The sequence below is a fragment of the Girardinichthys multiradiatus genome, chromosome 7 (genome assembly GCF_021462225.1).
Source record: "Girardinichthys multiradiatus isolate DD_20200921_A chromosome 7, DD_fGirMul_XY1, whole genome shotgun sequence".
NCBI classification, from domain to species: Eukaryota; Metazoa; Chordata; class Actinopteri; order Cyprinodontiformes; family Goodeidae; genus Girardinichthys; species Girardinichthys multiradiatus.
Genome location: NC_061800.1, coordinates 46,122,722 through 46,145,940, shown reverse-complemented (window position 1 = coordinate 46,145,940; position 23,219 = coordinate 46,122,722). Strand labels below are relative to the sequence as shown.

The window sequence follows — 23,219 nt, the reverse complement described above, 5'->3', positions numbered from 1 at the left end:
TTATGTTTTTTTCTTGAACGATGGACTAAAATGGTCGTAGAAATGCTCAAATCTCATGTATAATTTAATCCAGCAGTGTATTATTGTCTGATAAATTTGTATTACAGTTGGGTCCCATTTGTTTTGGTTCTGATCCCAGACTGTGTCCATTTGCTCTCATAAAACATGACAGATTCTGACCCCTGATGAAAAAAATAACTCTGAGTGACCTCCATCTGGCAGATATGATTTAATGGAGTCATAAAAACTCATTGCGTTACAGAAGATGGAGGGTAGCCTTTAGATGGTGGATAAAGTTGAGGGTCGTCAAAGAGGAAAAAATTTCCCTTATGCATGTATGAACTAATGCCTGGTTGATAATAAATGTCCCACAGCAGACAGCAAGGATTAATTCTTGAAAAACTCATAGTGAGACATCACAAATGACCAGCAACCCTAATGAATCCACTACCATAAACCAATATCTATGTACGAAAAGATTCATTTTAAAAAGGTTTCTAAAAATGACTTTGCACTTTTTATTATCAATTAAGATTATCTTTGTTTCTGAGCAAAACAGCAATGTTCTGTTAAAATTGAATAATAGATCAAACTGAAAAGAAAATATATTTTATATGGTTATACAGGTATACTGTTTTTTCAGTCCAGAGCTTAAAGGTTGATGCCTTCAGTCCAAGTTTAAAAACAAAATAAAAAATAAAAAAACAAAAGATTGTCCTTATTTAGCAGAAATTTTATCCAAAGTTACCTAAAATGTGATGAATTAGATGCAATGTGAATTTAGGTCTTGGATCAGGATATATGAAACTTGGGATCTGACTGGGCTCCGTCATTTTCATGAGGTCTTTTTCTAGACCTCATGAAAAAAAGTCTAACTATGAATGTATACATATAAAGGCTGTGGTGGCAACAACATAATCCTCAACAGCAAATCAAAAAGAAATCCACAACAGGCATGATACAATAGACAAAACCACAAACTGGTTACCAGCATGAACGGCCTGGTCCTCAACATCCCCACGGTCTTCTTTGGTCTCAAACTGGTCTCCACCTTCATCTTCAGTTGTTTCAGAATCTGAAAATTAACCGTCAGCAAAAACAAAACACAAAACATGACATTAAAGAGAAGTACAAAGACAGTATGACTCCATGATGTAATAATTTAACATTCTGGCAACATGGAAGACTGAAGTTGAATCACAGCATGAGGAGAGGACATTGTTGCCATAGTAACATCCTTACTATTGCATCATTGTCACAGTTTTCTTTATTAATATTAGGAGAACAATAACTCAAAAGAAAAGGTCTTGTTCTGTTTGTTTTGGGTACCAGTAGATGGAGGTGTTTCAAACCTTGATCCAGTCTGGAAACCTGCTGAGAAACATGTATCATAAATATTGTGTATATAACTAACCTTACAAGTAGGCCAAGTTATGAATTAGTAGATGATCAGAAAACTACTTTAATGTGTTAAAATGTATTGTAAAATATTAGAATGTGCAAAGTTAATACTGGAGACTAAATTAAGGTTCAGTTTAATGTCAGCACCCTAAAGTGATTCTCTAAAGTGGATAGAAACCCAAACTAAATGAGCACAAGTGTGCATCGTCTGAAGCCTTCTGTTTTAACACGCACAGAAGATTCAGTCACTGGAGTGAAAATAGAAAGCATGACTGAGTCACTGACATCCAGGCGGCTTTCATGGGGTGTTTGTTTCCGAGTACATGAAATCACTTGAAAAAAACGTTTTCTGAAAATATAATGGTAACAGCTACTACACTTTTATATGTTTATTTAAAAGCATCTAATAATGCCTCCATCATCCATCCATTTACACCCACTTATTCTTGCAGGCTGCCTATAACACCAGCCGTCACAGGGCGAGGGGTAGGGTACACCTTCCTTTCTTTTTATATATTTTTCCATCTAAGTGATGCACTGTACATCTGTGTACGGTGCATCTCTGGAAAGTACATTTTAACACGCAAACATCTGAAATCCACACTGCACAAATTACTCTCCAGATTCATGCCAAATTAATGCAAACTGCCTGCATTCTCAAATTCAAAGTAAAGAACTCCAAACATCGACTGCTATACATGTTCTTTCCTTGAAAGAAAATGGTTTGAAATTTGAAATGTTTTTATGAACATGTGATTAATGTTAAAATGAGTCTTTTGTATTCTGGGTAAAACATTGTATTTTAAGAGAGAACAAGTCTGTGTGGGTGAAGATCTGTTCCATTGTTCCACAGCCAAGAAAAATATAAGGTTCCTAGAGTAGGTTTGAGACCATATCCCCCGAGAGACTCTGTGGGGGGCTGAGAGTATCTGGGCTGCCAGAGTAACTTTTACAGTTGTCCAGTGTTTTTGTAATTAAAGCAAGCGGTGCGGATTGAACTCTGCCACGGCTGCGTATTTTCTATTTTCGGTTGTTCATTGTAGTCACATGTAGGACGCACTTTCACTCTGCGCATTAGGTGTGAAGCAGGTTGGATGATTTTCAGCTCGTCTAAGTCCAAGATCATGAAAATGAGTCAGTTGAGGTGGTTTGGGGATCGGACCATGACACCTCCCTTAGGAGACCTTTCCAGACACTCACCTGGGAGAAGACCTCGATGTAGATCCATAACCTGCTGGTGTTGCTTTATATCCCTTCTGGACTGGGAGCATGTTGTGATCCCCCACAACGAACTGGAATATGTTGATGAGGGGATGGCTTTCTGGGCTGCTATTTGGAACCTATCACTTCAAAACACAACCATGGATGGATGGATGGATGGATGGATGGATGGATGGATGGATGGATGGATGAATGGATGGATGGATGGATGGATGGATGAATGGATGGATGGATGGATGGATGGATGGATGGATGGATGGATGGATGGATGGATGGATGGATGGATGGATGGATGGACCGCCAGACGGACAGACGGATGGATGGATGGATTTTTCTGTTTTTCAGCCAGCGTAAGGGAAAGATGCTCTTACAACATGGTTCTGTAAGGTTTTGCATGGTACTGGACTTGTCTCTAGTCGATCACAGAACCAAAGACATACAAACGTGTTCTTACAGCTCAGGGCAATTTAAATTCACAAAGGATCCTAACGTCCATGTTGCAGGTCTGCAGTAGGAAGCCGGACTAAGCTGGAAGAAAAAGAAAATGAAGCATGCAAGATGGGGAACTCCCCACAGCAGAGCCTAAACCAAGATCTAAGCCTGCACTTAAACCAGCACACACAAACTTTAAGGAGATTGTCGGAGGAGGATTTCAAATCCCGGGTTGATTGAAGCATGCTAGATTTTCCTGAAGGTACGAAGGAATATTTTAAACTGATATTTTAAAGTCCTACCAGCAGTGGCCAACACATTTATCAGACCCCTTCCCAGTAGTTGTTCCAGTCCCATTAAATGTGATGTCCATGTGACAGTGCCTATCACATAGGTTGTACTATTAGGTTTTGGCTGTCCAAGCATATAAGCAATTTATTTTAACATGACTACTAAAAATAAACCGATGACCAATTATCTGACCACTGACAAAGGCAGGTAGAACACCTGAAAGTCTAATGGGGATACATTAAAAACAATTACAGAACTTAAAGTTAACTCAGACTTTAACATACTGTAAGTTTCTTAGTTTTTGTTATCCAGATATATGATCAAGGCATTGTGTAAGGTTAAAATGTTTTCTTCATTTATTTAAATGAAATGAATAGTTTTGATGCAACAATACCAGTAGGATTCTCTTATTAATTAATTTTTGAAGGTAATATTTGCCTTGTTCTTCTTTAAATTATTGGTATCTTTTTTTTTTTCTTATTATTTCACATCTAGACAGGTTATTTAATGTAGGTTCAATACATAAAGTCTGATTTCTTTTAAAAATGTAACAGAAGAAAAATACCAAAGAACATAAAAACTTATAAGAACAGACCTGACCAAACATCATAAAAACATTTCAAGTCAAACTTGAATCTCTGACCAACAGAGAGGCTTTGAGATTTTTGGTTTTTGTATAAACTTCACAAGTACTCCAGTACTGCCAGTATTGTTTAGCAGGCAGAAATAAATGGTTCTGACAATAAAAATAACGTTTTTTAGTAAAAAGTGGAAATAATTTAATCCTTCAAATACAGTTAAATGCATTTAAGAATAAAAATACAAATTAAATTAGCACTTGCCTGATTTTTTTCTTTGGTCTGATATGTTTTCATGGCTTTTCCTGGTTTGTCATCCACAGGTATTTTCTGCCTTTGCTTACATTCAACAGCAGGGCATTCCCTGGGATACACGGGGGGGTCCGAGCCGTTACGTTGCTCCTAAATGAGGAATTTTCTTCTGAAGACATCAGCTGCTTCACTGCTAATAATACTCAGATTGTTATATGCTGTTACTCTGCTGACAACCAGACAAAAAATCCACTCAGTTAAATGCAAAAGAAAAAATTGAAAAAAGGCACTTTTTTACACAACGAGTCGGAGTCTCTGCAGTTCCTGTGAGGAAATCCATTTGTAGAAAGCACAGGGAGCAGACCTCCATCCGCCGGTGCAAATGTCTGTTGAGTGCATCTCATCCACACTGAGGGAGCCCCCCCTCGTCCACACAATGGCCAGCGACAGAATGAGCATCTTCCCCCGCCGTGCCCCCCCACCTCCCCCACAGGCAGAGCAAAACGATAGGCAGAGGAACCAGTGGGAGTGATCCAGCCCTCTCCAGATCAGGATTCAGTAGCATCTAATTTTTTCCTTTCCTGCCCCTGTAGCTGTGTTTTATCCTCAAACTGCTGTAATGAGCAGATGTGGTGCTGTCGGCAGAGAGGGGCAGAGTGGCTGCAAAGGGGAGCTCCTCACGCCCCTGCATTGAGAGAAGACTCTCAGTAAATCTGTTGTTGGCTGCTTTCAGAAGCTCCCTGTTTTACATGAAGGAGTTATGCTTCTGCACTGTAGCAATGCTGCCCATACTGGGTCTATTTATCATAACTGTTATTTGATCATGAATTTGCTCAGTACCTGAAATAATGTAGATGTCTGGGAACAAAAAAGGAATTTTCTTTAGATGTTTAATTTTCAGTGCTGAGAATAAATCAACTCCCAGAAACAATGATGCTCGCAGTTACGTTTGAGTTCACACAGAATGACAATGTGCTAACAGCGAAACAGCTCGGTGAGCCTGTTGTGTACGTTCTCTATAAATACATCTGTGTTTCAGAAAGCCTAGAATCAGCGATGTAAGACGTTGCATTCCTGAAACAGAGGAATGAGTTATTTCAAACATCCAAACGTCCAAATAAAAACAGACAAGCTAATTAGTTATAAACAGGTTTGGTTTCAAGGTCCACTGACTGTATAATCTCAGGTCACACTGAGACTCTTTTTGTCCCTTGGAAACTGTATTTTATGAGCATGATTTTATTTTCCATGTGGTGTTTGACATGAACCTCAGGATGAAATTCTGTTTTTCATGTAATCACGACATGTTTTGGCAGAAATTGCTCACCTATAATCACAGCAAAGCATGCAATGATACCCATAACAAGGGAGCGCTTTGGCTCACAGAGATATAAAAACATTAAGGTAGTTTTTCTCATAGTCCGATATTAATCAAACTAAACTTTAATGTTTTACGGCAGTTAGGATAACCGAAATGATCTCTTTACACTAAGTCTTTAAACAGTTTGGCAAAGCCCAGATGATGATGTCATGGTTTGCTTCTTCTTCGTAACATTGGAGTTCAACAGCAGCACATCTGTGGATGTGTTTTAAGGCAACACCTCAAACACAGCTTCCTTTTGTGACATCATGTGAAAATCAAAATAACTCAGCAAAATATCAGGAAGTCCTGCTACGACAAACTGGAGCTAAAGAAGTCTGACTGAGAGAAAACAGTGAAAAAGGGTGTAAACAATTTTTTTAGCCATGTTCAAGATGTTCTTCCTCTGAAATGTGTTATTAGGTCTTCCAGACATTCTTTCACAACCTGTATGGCTGACAAATATTAAAACCAACTAAAAGTAGCAAGGACCTTAATATGACCTGCTTAAATTACACGGGCTGATTGGAACAACAATTGGTGTTTGTTAAGGCTCTTTAAAATGCTAACCAGCATTTCTGATCTCTGATCTTCTGAAACTTGTCCATAACTCCCATATCTTTCTACCCAGCTTTCCATCCATCAATTGTTTTCTGCTTATCTGAGATCAGGTCAAAGGGATAAAATGTTCAGGGGAAAAACCCTGACTTCCCTCTTTCCATTGCTCATCTTTAACTCATTCTGGGAAATTCCTAGGTGTTCCCAGTCTAGAAGACATGGGGTCTCCTCCTAGTAGGAAGTGTCTAGAAAACCACCAAATGAGAGGCGCCCAGGAGACATCCTGACCCCCAAATCACATCCTGGCCCCAAATGACCCCTTTTAATATGGAGGAGTAGTGTCTCTACAGATCTACAGATGAGTTCTAAGGCTGGGTCCAGCCATCTTACAGAGGAAGCTCATTGTAGCTGCCTCTATGCAGGATCTTGATCTTTCAGTCATGATCCATATCTCATGACTATAGGTGATGGTTGGAACATAGACAGACGGGCAAATCAAGAGCTTTGCTTTTTGGCTTAGGTCTTTCTTCACCACAACAGACTAATGTAACACTTGCATTACTGCAGATGAAGCCCTAATGTCTGCATTCATCTCCCGCTCAATCCTACTATCATTTGTGAACAAGACACAGAGACATCTGCTTGAGGAAGCAGTTCATTTTTTTCCAGTGGAGAAACATGGCATCATACTTAGAAGAGCTAAGGCTCATTTTGCCGCCTTCACTCCCGGCTGTGAACAAACGGTAAATCAACAGGGAACTTGAAATGAACCGCTCCAGTGCACACTGAAGTCTGCAAAAAGCAAAGATGAGACCCTGAGATTCCCAAACCAGACATCCTCTGCTCTATGACAAGGTATTCATCCATAAACACCACAAACAGAATCAGGGACAAGGGGCAACCCTGCGGGAGTCCATCCAGCACTGAGAACAAGATCAACTTTGTGCTTAGAATGCTTTGGTTATGCAGGAACCAGATAGTCCTTTAAAACACTTGGTTCTCCCACAGCACCCACACAATGAGGGTAAAGAGCTGCTTCACTGGTCCACTGTTCCACAACCAGAACAGAATTCACACTACTGCTCCTGAATCTAAAGTTTGAAATTTGGTCACAGTCTCCTTCTTAACATCCTGGAGTAAGTTTTCTCAAGGAGGCTGAAAGTATTATCCCCAACTGGAAAAACTCTGGTTCCCTTTCCTAAAGACTGGAACCACCACCTCAGTCTGCCACTCCACCAATGAAGTCCCTGTCCTCCATATAACTTTGAAGAGGCGTGTCGGCCATGACAGTTCACGAAGGCATGACCCTTCAGCATCTCAGGGTGAATCTTGCCCACCCATAGTACCCAGGGACTGATGGGGAGCTTGTGTGTTTTTTTTTTAAGTAAGTCAGAGGTGAACTTGCTGGTGTGCTTCAGATTATTGCCCCACTGCATAACCCAAGTTCACTTAAATGTAATGTCATGAACATTCTCCTTAAGGGTTTTTTGAGCAGAATGTATGGTTTCATTAATTACAGTAAGCTGTCCGGGCCTTGAAAGACTACCACCACCTTGTTTAACTGTTCTTTCCAAATGTAGCAGACAGGCCTTTGAGATGGGTATTTGTATTATTGTCAGCATTGGTTCTGGCCTTAGAACTCTCCCATGAAGGCCATTTTTGCCCAGTCTCTCTTACTTATTGTTGAATCATGACCTCTGACCTTAATTGAAGCATACAGAGCTTTAGATTATGTTCTGGGTTCTTTGGTGACCCCCTGGGTGAGTCGTTGATGCCCTATTGGAGTAATTGTGCTGGGTCAGCCACTCCTGGAAAGGTTCACCATGTTTTCTATGTTTGTGGAAAACGGTTCTCACTGTGGTTCTCTGGAGGCCCGAAGCCTTAGAAATAGCTTAGTAGGGTCTATGTATCAAAACATTGCTTAAGCCTGATTGTGGCAATGAAACTGAACCAAAAATGTGGTGAATCAAAGTGAATTCGTGGTTTAACAAGTGTTGTGGATAAATTATATTTTCACAAAGGGTCAGTTTGGTTTGATGATCTGAAACACTAAACTGTGACAAAAGACTGAAACTAAAGAAATCTATAAGGGGGAAAAATGTAACAGGTTTATGGGAACCTAACAGAACAAATAATTGTTTTCACTTCCTTTATTACTCTGTTTTTTCATGATTTGTTCATTTATACAATTCTGTTCTAAAGCATTCCCTAACCCTGTTCTATAGGACTATTTATAGCATAGCATAATGATTCAAACAAATAACAATAGTTTTAATAACCATAATGACCCTTTCTGATTTATTTTCTAATGAAAGTGGATCAGTACTTGTTGATTCACGTATTGGATCAATAGGCCGCTGCAGGGGATTTCCACAGTTTAACTCAGGTTCCACCTGTTCACTCAGGATCCAGGAGGAGGACAACCCGTTGGGGAAAACATGCAGACACATTGGACCGGGCCATGGTCACACTCAATGACTACGTCTAAAGCTCTAAATATAGCTCTTGCCTAACAGCATAATCGCTCCACAAGCTTCTGATGAGCAGTTTTTCTCAGAAAGCCATATCATTCACTTTCTCTGTTCCCTTCAGCTTTACGACATTTTTCAGCATTAAACTCGGATTTCCAGCTCAACATTCCTTGTTTATGTAAGAAAGTAGTGGTAGGACTGTGATTAGTGAGGATGTCCTGAATTGTAAGAAAATAGAAAGGTGGCGTAACTTATTGTTTCAAATTTCTGCCAAACTTTCATGTGAAAAATCCGCTTCATCTGTTTTTCAGTACATAGTATAAAATGAGAAACTAGCTGAAGAACAGAGGTGGTTATTGAATATATTCAGAGTAGAATAATATTTGATATTTTTCAAAAAGAAAACCTGCATGTCGCACCTTTTCATTTACTTGAAAGCATAAATAAGCAACAGTTGATCAAATAGCATCCTGCACAGTTGAATGCAAAGCCTATTAAAGGATTTGTTCAAATTAAAACATTGTTTTAGCTGAAGAAAGATGCGTGGTATGGATTATTTGAGCCCATTCCCTGATCATCAGGGAGAGCGCTCAGGGCTCGGGGGCGAATCACTGGGGCTTTGGCTAAAATTAGCTGTGATGTCTTGCTGTGTAACAGGAGAGATGCTGGCCTCGTAACATCACAAAAATCTGAGGCCAGGCACATTCCTCTATATAAATAACCAGGGGAGGTGGTGGACAAGAGGGGCGGGACAGAGAGACATATTCAAACACAGAGAGAGAGGCTTCGAGCTGCATCGCTAAGTGATGGGACAGCTGCACGGCAAAGCAGCGGAGAATGTAATCAAATCAAACGTTTAAACGCAGCCTTAAAGGTTAGCTAGCCTTGAGCCATGAAACCATGCTCTTATTGTAACAGCACAGCGCTACTGCATCACCTAGCTGTTATGAAACTTCACTTTAAATGTGCTTCTCTATTGTTGTGTGTTTCCACATATGGAAGGTCCCCTGATGTGAAAGAGCGAACCCAAAGATTGAACTCTACAAACAACAGCAGGATATCTGCTGCAACATAATAAATGAGGATGTTTGTTACGACTGCATAAAAAGGTCAAGTCCACAATAGCAGAAAAATAAGTTTATGCCTTTTTACTGGAGGAAAATAAAAGGAAAACTATTCTCATCTGTTCCTGTTTGTTACAGTATTGTGCAAATATCTTGAGTCATCCCTCTTTTCTCAGCCAGACTTTTTTTTAATCTCTTGAAGTGGTCTCAGTCAGTAGATCTGCAGGCTTTCTGAAAGGTCTTTTAAAGGTTTTCTTTTCACTTTAGCTGCTGTTTCACTCATTTGCTGCTCAGTACCCGAACCAGTGGCTCAGAGCCACTAGACTCTGATCTATGAGTCAGGCGTATTAAACCTTCTAACTCAGGGGATGAACCTGTTTCCTGTCCACAAAGAACACACAATTTAACAAAGGACCGATTTTGAACTGGGCCTTTAGGTTCTCTGTTGCAGAAAGTCTGATACATCCCAAATATAAGTCTGAAAGACAAAAAGGTGGATTTTAGCTTTATAAAATATTTCCCAAAGAGCTGACCCTTAAATGTTAAAGACACGACTTTCATCGGCTAGATTTTTGGGCCGACATTTTTTCATTTAGCCTCCATTTCTCTACCTTCACACATGCTGCCATGGTCAGCTACAAGGTTAGGACAGAAAACGAGTGGAAATGCATAGAAACGCTGGTTTATACCTTGAATTTAGGAGCCTTTCATAGGTTAGAGTTAATTAGTCTAACATAATAAAACAATAAGAAAATGTGTCAGTTAGATGAAGTGCTGCTCATTTTTGTCATTTCTCACCCAATCTTGGGGGGGACAGAAGGGTACATTTCATACCAACCATATTTCAGTTTTAAGCTGCTTTGGAGATGCTTGCACTTAGTTTGAAGGTGGATGAATTTATATCCTTTTCCATAATCTACTCAGGTTCTACTGTGACGCATATAAATAATATTTAACAGCGGAAAGTTACTTAGTTCTTTTGGCTTGGTCAAGGGTCATATTTCATAAAAGTAAACTGAATCAGAACCACAATCGATAGAAATTAGGTGTGATATAAAATATAGAAAATAGTGCATGCAATCAGTTAAAGTCATAAGATTTAAGGATTTGGATTATTATTTATTTCCTCAATTCATCAAAATATCAAATTATTTGCAATTTTGTCATGGATCAGGTCTGAATAAATTAAAAAACCTTCAAAGACCTTCAAAAAGCCTGCCGAATGGTGGATCAAGAGCATTTTAAAAGGTTACAGGAAAATCTGCCTGCATGGAAGCAACATTTTGAGGAAATACAAAACATACAATCATAAACCCAGTCTTTAAACAAGTCTCTAATTATAACATTTATTTTTTGAGGCAGAGCTTGATTGATTCCAACAATCTTGCAAAACTGGGATTTTTAAAAATTAAATCATATGTATTATTGCGCATTTTTTGGTATTAAATATTATTGTCCAGCAGAGTTTAACAGACACTATCTTCCTGGTCTTTATAGATGCGATGTCATTTAGGCAGGGTTACTATCTGACTAGAACAGGCTTTGCCTACAAATGGTTCAAATGTAAGAAAGAAAACTCAGGCTTAGACCTGCAGACCAAACCCATGATATATGAAAAGTCTATGAGCTGCTAATTTCAGTTTTTAGAAGAATCCAATATTGTTCAAGTCCTCCGATCTGCTGAACTTAGATTGCTGATCAGAATGCAAATGTCATATACATTCTGCAGAGAAAGGGAGGAACCAGAAATCAACGCAGATATGAACACGCAGTATAGACTCTACATAACAATATGCTTAAATACAATCGCCCAGTGATTTGCATCATATAATGGTTCATTGTTTTGAGTTACTTTGACATGTTAGGTATTTTAGGTAACTGAAATACTTTATAGAGGCCCTACTGTGAATAGAATCGGTGTTGTTATGGATGTTCCCCATGTAATAGCCAGATAAACTGATTAATACTGCTTCATGATGGAGATGAATGGTAGATAAACTAATTTGTAGTCCTTCTAGTGACTTGGGTTAGACTAGGGTACAGGCTTATGGATTCATGGAGCATGTTAGAGTCTAGGCAAAGAGAATGAGTAAAACGTAAAGATTAAACTGTTACCTTCACCCAGATCCAAGACGGCCAGCACGGCGCTCGTCCGAGCTTCTCCCAGGTGATTATTGGCGATGCAGGTGTAGAGGCCAGCATCACTGGGTTTGCAGTCCCTAATCCAAAGGCCTCCGTACTCCTGGTTCTCCATGTTGAGGAGCTCATCGTTGTGGTACCAGTACAGAGATGGTTGGGGGTCCCCAGCCACGGTCACCTTGAGGCGGATGTCACAACCTGTACCTACTGCAGCATTCCTCATTTTTCGGATAAAAACGGGTGGAGATGGGTTTGGATGCCCGGGGCCTCGAGATTCGGGGGCTATCTGCTCTGGGCTTGTTTTGGACCGCTTTGGTGGGATGATGGGACTTGGTGGTGCTGCTGCTTCATCTGCCCCCTTTTTCAGGGTCATTGTTGCATCTGCTTTTCTCATGTTTGAACTTATATGTGGCTTCTCCAATGAATTATCTACCTGTCTGCCCAGATTGCATCAAAAAAAGAGCACTTTGTTGTATTCTGAACCCAAATCGTGGCAGGGCCTAAATGTCTTTCAACAGGTCTTAGTTCCAGTTAAATTCAAATAATCCATCCATTTAATTCAGTGCAGAAAACTAAAACTCTTGGTAACATCTCTGCAGTTGTTAAATTCTCTAAAACTGATGCTATCTGACCTCAGTTGTCTGAAAAAGGAATTGTTGAGCAGGTAACCAGACAGTACAGAGACAGTGACTACTCGCCTGAACAGAAGTATTTTTAGGATAAGACCCAGCAGATCATGTTGCATTAACAGCAGCTCCTTTGACTTCTCTTGTAACTGACAGCTTTGATTCTTTAACTCCTTTTTATCTTGATTTTATTTCTTCCCAGGAGAGTGTAACTTCTTCCCAAAACAAGGTGGACAAGTCTTCATTGAGATTCCCTGAGATTGGTTCTTGCTTGGCTTCATCCAAGGATCATCCAAGGACCAGATCCTACCTGATAAGTTGCACTGTGACCCCCTCCCCTCACTGTCCCTTGTCCCATAAGTTAAATCAGCCCACTCATGATTTCCCCCTACCTTTGCCAGCCAGTCTGGTGGGGGAAATGACGGTCAGAGTCCTGTGAACCACACAGCGACAGCTGCTTGGTGTATCTGCCCACTCAAAGCGAGGCTACCGCCCCCTTGTCATTTTTAGCCAACCTGAGGTCAGTAGAACATGGTGCAACACTTGGCACACTGGAAAGGGTGGGGAGTACAACAAAAATATTTAATTGCCAATCATGTGTTGAGGCAAACATTGACCTTTTAGCTGTGTCAAGGGGCTCAAAAAATACATTTACATTTATTTGGGTACGAGTTCGAGTACGAGTAAGAAGTTTCAATGGGGACCATTTTCAAAAGAAAACACATAACTATGTTTTTGGGTTCTAGAAACCATATAAGAAACATATAACCCCCGGGTGTAATTTGTTTTAGATGCGAACCAGATTTTAAGCTTAAAGCATGAGTCCCTTTTTATTGCCTGCTTTGACAATTTAAACTGCAGATTTGGTAGTTTGTCAGAAGGTGGCAGTGTGAAGGGTTCTGTTTGAAGAAAGGGAATTGTTTTAGAAAAGGAATTAAATCAATGGAATGCATTATACAGTTACTGGACACTTTATTAGGTACACCTGTACAATTCCTTAACCAAATAGTTCGTTCGTTCATCGTCTTCCGCTTATCCAGGACCGGGTCGCGGGGGCAGCAGACTCAGCAGAGACTCCCAGACGTCCCTCTCTCCAGACACCTCCTCCAGCTCCTCCAGGGGGAGCCCAAGGCGTTCCCAGGCCAGCCGAGAGACATAGTCCCTCCAGCGTGTCCTGGGCCGTCCCCTGGGCCTCCTCCCGGTGGGACGTGCCCGGAACACCTCCCGAGGAAGGCGTCCAGGAGGCATCCGGTATAGATGCCCGAGCCACCTCAACTGGCTCCTTTCGATGTGGAGGAGCAGCGGCTCTACTCCGAGCTCCTCCCGGATGGCCGAGCTCCTCACCCTATCTCTAAGGGAGTGCCCGGCTACCCTACGGAGGAAGCTCATTTCAGCCGCTTGTATCCGTGATCTCGTTCTTTCGGTCATGACCCAAAGTTCATGACCATAGGTGAGGGTAGGAACGTAGACCGACCAGTAAATTGAGAGCTTTGCTTTTCGGCTCAGCTCTCTCTTCACCACAATGGACCGGCACAGCGCCCCCATTACTGTGGCAGCCGCACCGATCCGTCTGTCGATCTCCCGCTCCATTCTTCCCTCACTCGTGAACAAGACCCCGAGATACTTAAACTCCTCCACTTGAGGCAGGAACTCCCCTCCAACCTGAAGAGGACAAGCCACCCTTTTCCGGTCGAGTACCATGGCCTCGGACTTGGAGGAGCTGATCCTCATCCCAGCCGCTTCACACTCGGCTGCGAACCGCCACAGCGCATGCTGTAGGTCTTGGCTAGAGGGGGCCAGCAGGACCACGTCATCCGCAAAAAGAAGAGACGAAATCCACTGGTCCCCAAACCAGACCCCCTCCGGCCCTTGGCTGCGTCTAGAAATCCTGTCCATAAAAGTTATGAACAGGACCGGTGACAAAGGGCAGCCCTGCCGGAGTCCAACATGCACTGGGAACAAGTCCGACTTAGTGCCGGCAATGCGGACAAAACTCCTGCTCCGCTCGTACAGTGACCAGATGGCCCCTAATAAAGGGCCCCTGATTCCATACTCCTGGAGCACCCCCCACAGGGCATCACGAGGGACACAGTCAAATGCCTTCTCCAGGTCCACAAAACACATGTGAACCGGTTGGGCAAACTCCCATGAACCCCCGAGTACCCTGTAGAGGGTATAGAGCTGGTCCAGTGTTCCACGGCTGGGACGAAAACCACACTGTTCCTCCTGAAGCCGAGGTTCGACTATCGGTCGGACTCTCCTCTCCAATACCCTGGCGTAGGCCTTACCAGGGAGGCTGAGGAGTGTGATCCCCCTGTAGTTGGAACACACCCTCCGGTCCCCCTTCTTATAAAGGGGGACCACCACCCCAGTCTGCCAGTCCAGAGGCACTGTCCCCGACCACCACGCAATGTTGAAGAGGCGTGTCAACCATGACAGCCCTACAACATCCAGACACTTGAGGTACTCAGGGCGGATCTCATCCACCCCCGAAGCCTTGCCACCGCGGAGCTTTTTAACCACCTCGGTGACTTCAGCCTGGGTGATGAAAGAGTCCAACCCCGAGTCCCCAGCCTCTGTTTCCACCACGGAATGCGTGATGGCAGGATTGAGGAGATCCTCGAAGTACTCCTTCCACCGCCCGATAATGTCCTCAGTCGAGGTCAGCAGTCTCCTGCCCCCACTATAAACAGTGTTGGCAATGCACTGCTTCCCCCTCCTGAGGCGCCGGACGGTTTGCCAGAATCGCTTCGAGGCCAACCGGTAGTCCTTCTCCATGGCCTCACCGAACTCTTCCCAGGCCCGAGTTTTTGCCTCTGCCACAGCCCGGGCCGCAGCACGCTTGGCCTCACGGTACCCGTCAGCCGCCTCGGGAGTCCCACAAGCCAACCACAGCCGATAGGACTCCTTCTTCAGCTTAACAGCATCCCTTACTGCCGGTGTCCACCACCGGGTTCTGGGATTGCCGCCACGACAGGCACCGCAGACCTTACGGCCACAGCTATGGGCAGCAGCATCGACAATAGATGCAGAGAACATGGTCCACTCGGACTCTATGTCTCCAACATCCCCCGGGATCTGGTCGAAGCTCTCCCGGAGGTGGGAGTTGAATACATCCCTGGCCGAGGGCTCCGCCAGGCGTTCCCAGCAGACCCTCACTATGCGCTTGGGCCTGCCAAGTCTGTCTGGCTTTCTCCTCCTCCAGCGGATCCAACTCACCACCAGGTGATGATCAGTGGACAGCTCAGCCCCTCTCTTCACCCGAGTGTCCAAAACATGCGGCCGAAGGTCTGATGATACGACAACAAAGTCGATCATCGACCTTCTGCCTAGGGTGTCCTGGTGCCAAGTGCACTGATGGACACCCTTATGTTTGAACATGGTGTCACGCCTCTCCAGGTGTCACTGTCGTTCCCCACGTGGGCGTTGAAGTCCCCCAGCAGAATAATGGAGTCCCCGGGAGGGGCACTATCCAGCACCCCCGACAGGGACGCCAAGAAGGCAGGATACTCTGCACTACCACTCGGCCCGTAGGCTGAAATGATAGTCAGAGACCTCTCCCCAACCCGAAGGCGCAGGGATACAACCCTCTCATCCACTGGGGTAAACCCCAACACGAGACGGCTGAGCTGGGGGGCAACAAGCAAACCCACACCAACCCGCCGCCTCTCCCCGTGGGCCACTCCAGAGTAGAAGAGAGTCCAACCCCTCTCAAGGAAATGGGTTCCAGAGCCCACGCTGTGCGTGGAGGCGAGCCCGACTATTTCTAGTCGATATCTCTCGACCTCCCGCACAAGCTCAGGCTCCTTCCCCCCCAGCGAGGTGACATTCCACATCCCTAGAGCCAGCCTAAGCATCCGGGGATCGGGCCGCTGAGGTCTCCACCTTCGTCCGCCACCCAATCCTCTTTGCACCGGTCCCTCACGGTTCCCCCTGCAGGTGGTGGGCCCACTGGGGGATGGCCTCGCGTCTCTCGTTCGGGCTTGGCCCGGCCGGGTCCCGCGAGGAGCAACCCGGCCACCAGGCGCTCTCCGACGAGTCCCGACCCCAGGCCTGGCTCCAGGGTGGGACCCCGGCTCCGCCGTACCGGGCGACGTCACGTGCCTCGATATTTTGTTCTTCATGAGGGGTTCTTGAACCATTCTTTGTCTGACCCATCACCTAGAGCCTGTTTGCCATGGGAGACCCTACCAGGGGCATTTAGGCCCCAGACAACATAGCCTCTAGGATCATTTGAGCACTCAAACCCCTCCACCACGTTAAGGTGAGGGTTCAAGGAGGGGTAACCAAATAGTAAAAGACCCAATCCCATGTTAGATTCAGGAATCAAGATGTGGTCAAGACAAACTAGCTGACGTTCAAAAATGAGCATCAGAAAGGGGAAAAAAGGGTATAAAAGTGACGTTGAAAGTGACACCGGTGTAGGTACTTCACAAACTGCTGCCATCTCTCGGGTTTCGAGAGAATGGTCTGAAAAATAGAAAATGTCCACTGACCCGCAGCTGTGTGAAGAAAAAAAAATGCCTTCTTGATGTCGGAGTTAAAAGGCGAATGTGCAGACTGGTTACAGATGATAGACAGGAAACTGCAGCTCAAATAACTGTAGGTTACAACCAGTGTGTGCAGAATACCATCTCTGATTGCTCAACATGTGGAACCCTGAAGCACATGGTCCACAGCAGCAGAAGATCACACCTGTCTGCTAAGAACAGAAAACTGAGGCTACGATTTACACAGACTCATCAAAACTGGACAATGACATATCAGAAAATGTTGTCTGGTCTGAAGAGACTTAACTTCACCAGGATCATTCAGGTGGTAGGTCTAAATTTGAGTAAACAACATATAGAAATGTGTCCCTTCCTGCCTGGAATCAACGCTTCAGGCTGTAGGTTATGGTATGGCTGATATTTTCTTATCAGACTTTGGGCCTCTCAGTATTAACAGTGAACATTCTCTAAACACCACGGCCCACCTGAGGATGGTTGTTGACCATGTCCACCCCTTTATGACCACAGTGGGGCAATCTTCTGCTTCCAGCAATTTAATGCATCATGACTCAAAGCTCAAATCATCTCCAACAGGGTTCTTGAACATGACAATTAGCTCACTCTAATCCAGTGGCCCCAATAGTCACTAGACCTCAATTCATCAGAGCACTACTGGGATGCCCAGTTGTGTTAAACACAGCTTCTGTTAGCTGCTAGCAGCATCTACAGCACTGACTGCAGGATTATGCGTTCAACTTGTATTTGAAGGTCCAAATTTGAGTTCCAAGTCAGAAAATTATCAGCTAGAATGCCCTCTGAAATCAGCACTCCGACTCGGAAAGTGAGTGGGGTCTCACCAGCCATGTCTTCAAAGTCCAATATAGTTGTTCTCCACCTTACCTTGAGTGACTTTTGTAGGAATCATGATGTTAGCATTATTCTTATACTAACACTATTCTTTTTATTTTCTCTCTAAGTGGGACCAATAATGTTTGGTTAAAATGTTTTTTTAATATTTTTTCAATTTCTCTTTCAGATAATAAGTTACAGATTTCATTGTATTTGACTTATTAAGATTAGGTGACATTTGAGACATTAATTGGAATCTGGTATTTTCAACTAGCTGAAAAACAAGATATTTTCTTTGCAGCATTTAAAGCAGCATTCGTTTCTCTTCTGAGGGATCAGTTTATAGTCAAGAGAGGAAAAATTGCCTGCTGGTGCTGCGCCGTAAGTTTGCTCAAACAGTAATCACAACTTCTGTTTTTGGTTTCCTCGATCCAACCGGTACACTAACCATTTAAAAAAACATAGTTTTTCTCAGCTGATAGATGATGTCACCAAGTGCTGTTTTGGTAATCACATGAGAAGAAAGTGAGTACTTGTTTCCAACTTTAATGAGGACTTTTAGTAATACAAATTTTCAATTCAAGTCTTTAATATGTGCAGTACAACAAGCTGACTTCAACTAAAAGTATTTAATAATAACAGACAGCTCAATATATTTTCAATAAAGGACATTTTTCTGTTTATACAATTTATTTTTTTGTAAAAAAAAAATTTCTGTAAAAAATATCTATCTTCTGTAGTCATCTGAGACCACCTGCTCTTTCAACATCTAGCAACAAATTTTAGTTTACTTCTGCATCTGATGGTGTTCTTTGCATTTTCTCCTTTTTTTACAGCAACATTGTGACACTGCATGAGAGTTATGAAATATTTTCACAACTTACCCTGAATTTTGGCACCATATGTTTTTTTCCCCCCTTTCCTCAGCTACACAATTCTGCATGAAAAAATAGGCAACAAAAATGTTCCCAACTTAACTTAAGGAGGCCTCTCCCTGGTGTACAAAAGCTTTAAACCCATATAAATAAGACGAAATCTAGATCAATACATAAGAAAATATTTATAAAAGGTAAATACATTTTAAAGGCAGCTGAAAGTAAAAAAAAATATACAGCTCTTTCAAAGTTCATCAAATAATAGAAGTTAAGGACTCCAGCATCTTCGGACTGATGTGTCTGAATAAAAAGCTGTTTTCACATGACTGTGGAAGTGATTTCTGATGATATTGAAGACCTGCTGATCCTTGAGACCGACACTCTCTCCATGATGCCCATCTTTCTCATTTTCTGCTGCAGCTTCCTCCTGAACTTTTCTCCCACAAACGCATACAGCACTGGGTTCACACAGCTGTGCAGCAGCCCCAGACTCTGTGTGGCAAACATGGCCTGATCTACCGCCATCCTCTCCTGGCATCCGTAGTACACAAACTTCAGCCTGAAAAACGTGTCTGCCATCACTGCGATGTGGTACGGCGTCCAGCAAAGCAGGAAGGCAACGACCACACACACAATCACTCTCATTGCTCGCTGCCGCTGAAAGCCCCCGCGGATGTGAAGGAGGCGCTGGATGGTTACTCCATAACAGGGCAGCATGATGGCCAGGGGGATGATGAACCCCAGAGCGTGGCGGAGAACTCTGGTGGCCAGCCTCCACTCATCAGCGCTTTCAGGGTTGTACTGTACAGCACATATGTGAGTGGAGTTTTGGGAAGGAAAAGAAGAGCTGAAGAACCCCGGCAGGGAGAGCAGACCCCCAACCACCCAGACCCCAGCACAGACAGCCCAGCTGAACACCTGCCGGTTAGCCCTGCGGGCCTCTATCGCCCGCACTATCACCATGTAGCGGTCCATGCTGATGCAGGTCAGGAACAGAATGCTCGAGTAGAAACTCAGTTCCTGCAGGACGGTGACAATTTTACACATGGCATCCCCAAACACCCAGCCCTGCGTCACAGAGGTGGCCCAGAAAGGAAGGGTGATGGCCAACAGGAGGTCTGCAACCGCCAGGTGGAGGAGGTAGAGGTCAGAGGGGGTCAGTGGCTGCTTGCTCAGGCCGATCACCAACCCCACCACCAGATTCCCAGGAATGGCCAACAGGAAGATGGAGACATAAAACACACAGACAACCAGCGTCACAGTGTCGGGAAAGCTGTAGGTGTCGCAGGGCTGCGTGGCCGGGTTTGGGATAAAATCTGTGTAGTTGTACGTAAAGTTCAGTTCTTCATAAGCAGAACTGAAGTCAAGTGAGAAGGAAGGTGGGTTCAGATCTGAAGGCATAAATTCAAATTAAGGATTAGACCAAACAGATTTATACTTTAGTACAGCTTCAGGAATAAAGTCTGTTGGAAGTTATTTCATTAACATCTATATAAAGTGATATTTTAAGCCTAAATAATTACTCACCAGTCATTGTGGTGTCTTCTCTGCAGGATGCACCTCATATGTCACAAGGAGACAAGGAACAAAGTTTGTATCTGTCGTCTCCCCTCCCATCAAACTAACCATCCTGTTTACATAACATTGTCATAATGTGACCAACAGCTCTAACTGGGAGGTGTTTACAATATTTATCACAGATTCTTTAACAAATCAGCCAAAAATGGGTTAATTATGTTTGCTTTTGCATAAGCCAAGGCAGTGCTGAAGATGAAATGAATAAAAATATGAGAAATAAAACAAAATCGAGTGCTTAAAGTAGAAAAAATACAAACATCATCAAATAGAGTCATCCAACATAGACTCAGTGGAAAACAATTCAATCCAAAGAAAAATTTACAGCCTTCACTGGGTGAAAAGTCAAGAGGCAGATTTGAAATGTAAAATCTAATCTAGGTATGCTTGAACAAAAGTAATCTCAATTTAATCAGCTGTTTACTGTTTCCAGGGTGATCGCTGAGTCATTTGTGTCAAACTGAAAGGGAAACCCATATTTCAAAAAGGTTCTGATTATCAGATGAACAGCTAGTAATGCATGATTCTCTGGTTTCCTTTGATGCTTGAAGTTCAGTGCAGCAGTTTGTGACTCCTTTCAGGACAGAGCCAAAAAAAGGATGAAAACATAGAGATATTAAGGGGGACTTCACTGGGGCGACCGCTGCGGCCGAGAGGAAGTTCCCAGCTCATGACATGCGTCTTTGTTGACACACGAGTTCATCACATTTCCTGCCACACATCTCATGTGTTTCAACTTCCAGTGTCACAAGTGTTGAGCTCCAGTTCTCCGCATGAGCACAACAAAAACAAGCTTCAAACCACAGTGAGATTGAATTTTTACAAACATGAAAACCTCAAAGTCACATGTACCTGAATGGAACATAAAAGCAGCAGCGATCTGGAAAAACACATTGTACTAAAAGCCAATTCCTACCATCTTTAAGAAGGTGTTTCTGCCTAATCTTGAGTGTCTCCTGGAAATAAAAGAGAACCAGATGTGAGAAAACAGATGGGAGAAAATCCCTCAAAGCCAAAGATGTATTTGTATTACAGAAACAAAGGAAGTAATTCCAGACACGATCTTCAGGGATTTGTTGTTCACAGAAACTATAGTAGCCTGTAAAGGTAAAAACTTCTGTTTGGCCTCTGCTGGCTTCTAAACCAGGAACTGCTTCTCACAATGCATCGGCTTCTCTTTGAAACTCCAGTTAAAGTGGTGGAATACCTCAGTGGCATTTACACAAACTGACTATTTTGGGTCAGAAAATAGATGAAGAGCAGCTGCGTTTTAAATGTAATCTTTAATTTTGCAAGTGTTAATGCTGATAGCATGATATTTAGCAAAGGTCACTGCTTTGGATTAGGAGTAAAAACTACCATCTCGCTTCTCATCGCGCCCTCACAGTTTAAAAGGATTCTCACCCCAAATGGGTCTGCTCTGACAGCCATTCAAATCATGGTTGGATTTAGTTTAATCTAGGCATCAAATAAGGTGATACCTGTGACTACATTTTCTATCTGAGCCTCAATTAAAATTGGATTTTGTTTTAGGTTTTCCCTTTATTACATATTTAATTACTAATTAGCAGCAGAGCTAATGTAGGGATCAAACCTCTGTTGTGTTTTATTTTAATGTTTTTCTGGCCCTATGCATAAAAATTTATATTTTAGCGCAACACAAAACAGTCTGTATAAACAACACACACATTTATATTTCTATCCCTATTAGGACTTTATATTGACTTCCATTTATAGTATTAACTCCATTTGTGCCTAACCCCAACATGCTAACCTTAATTCATTCACATGACTTGTCTCCATAGTTCTGCCTAACTCCATCATTAACATTAAGTTAGTTTACACCATAGCTCTACCCCTAATCTTAAAAATGGAGGTGCACTGCATCAGAACCAGGCTTTGGTCTACATACGGTGTATCAGTTTCTGGAGGTAAGCAATTAAACCATGAAAGGTCCTAAATTGGTCCCATAAACAAGTACACACACACACACACACATAAATAATGAGTGTGTTTTTATTGGGCGTTGGCGGGGTGGCTGGAGAGAGACCTCGGAGTGTTAAAGCGTTGAGTTTTGTCAGTAAAATGTGTCTTTGTTCTGCTTTTAGCTGTCTGAGACTCCCAACAACCTGAAACTTGTTAAAACAAGGCTGTTGTGGTATTCAGAGTCACTTTACAAAAACAGGATAATATTCAAGCATCTTGTAATCAAAATGGATTGTATCTCAGCAGAAATACTGCTTATAATTACAGACCACCAGAGACCAGTGTTCTGTAAAGCTGCTGTTTCTAATGACCTGGAGGCTGTACTGCTGGTCAAAACAAGGTTTCTGTAGGATTTAAAACTCATTTTAACAAACGTGTCAAGTGAACAGAGTAGCCACACCAGTGTACACAGAGGAGCCACAGAGGCTGCTGGACTTCATTAAAAGGGGCCGATGGTGCTCTGTGGTCCTCTCAGGAAGCGACACCTACTTCCTGAAATAGAAAAAAACCAAACAGCAGTACATTTCAAATTAATAAATGGTTAACATTTTAGTACCAGTAATGCAAGAAAGAAAAAAAAAAACCAAATCATGCAAGAATTAAATCACCAGTAATCCCAAGTAATGGAATGATTATTCTACCCAAGTTTCACTTTGTGTTATTTTTGTGCGAGTCATACAGTTAGAGGAACGTTGGAAAGCTTGGTGAGAGACTTCAGCTGCACAGGAGTTTACATTTATAGAGTTTGTGGAGTTTTATGCTTCACTTGGATAAAAAAAAAACATCTAGATATTATCAGCTTGAGAGCAACTGAAATTCAGCATCACTTATACACTCACCAGCCACTTTATTAGGTACACCTTGCTGGTACCGGGTTGGACCCCCTTTTGCCTTCAGAACTGCCTTAATCCTTGGTGGCATAGATTCAACAAGGTACTGGAAACATTCCTCAGAGAGTTTGGTCCATATTGACATGATAGCATCACACAGATGCTGCAGATTTGTCGGCTGCATCCATGATGTGAATCTCCCATTCCACCACATCCCAAAG

General features: G+C 42.9%; 2 protein-coding genes across 3 annotated transcripts in view; both read right to left on the bottom strand.

The window, feature by feature from the left end:
- The window catches only part of spegb (striated muscle enriched protein kinase b), a 55,225-nt gene extending 42,441 nt beyond the window's left edge, over positions 1 to 12,784 (bottom strand). The window contains exons 1-2 of the mRNA XM_047370590.1: positions 11,744 to 12,784; positions 989 to 1,075 (exon numbers count right to left, since the gene is read on the bottom strand). Coding sequence (XP_047226546.1) covers positions 989 to 1,075; positions 11,744 to 12,161 — 505 coding nt within the window. The 5' untranslated portion in view covers positions 12,162 to 12,784. The remainder of the gene's footprint in view (positions 1 to 988; positions 1,076 to 11,743) is intronic.
- A 5,474-nt stretch (positions 12,785 to 18,258) lies between these two features.
- Positions 18,259 to 22,614, bottom strand: LOC124871005 (C-X-C chemokine receptor type 1). 2 transcript variants are annotated; one of them, XM_047369924.1, is made up of 4 exons: positions 22,569 to 22,614; positions 21,099 to 21,138; positions 20,135 to 20,237; positions 18,259 to 19,998 (listed from the first exon to the last, which is right to left on the bottom strand). In XM_047369924.1, the coding sequence occupies exons 3-4, from the start codon at positions 20,139 to 20,141 to the stop codon at positions 18,926 to 18,928; spliced, it is 1,080 nt and encodes a 359-aa protein (XP_047225880.1). In that variant the 5' UTR covers positions 20,142 to 20,237; positions 21,099 to 21,138; positions 22,569 to 22,614; the 3' UTR covers positions 18,259 to 18,925. The 2 variants fall into 2 exon arrangements, with proteins under 2 accessions (XP_047225880.1, XP_047225879.1); XM_047369923.1 differs by lacking the exon at positions 22,569 to 22,614 and having other exon boundaries at positions 20,135 to 21,850.
- Positions 22,615 to 23,219: the final 605 nt, after the last annotated feature.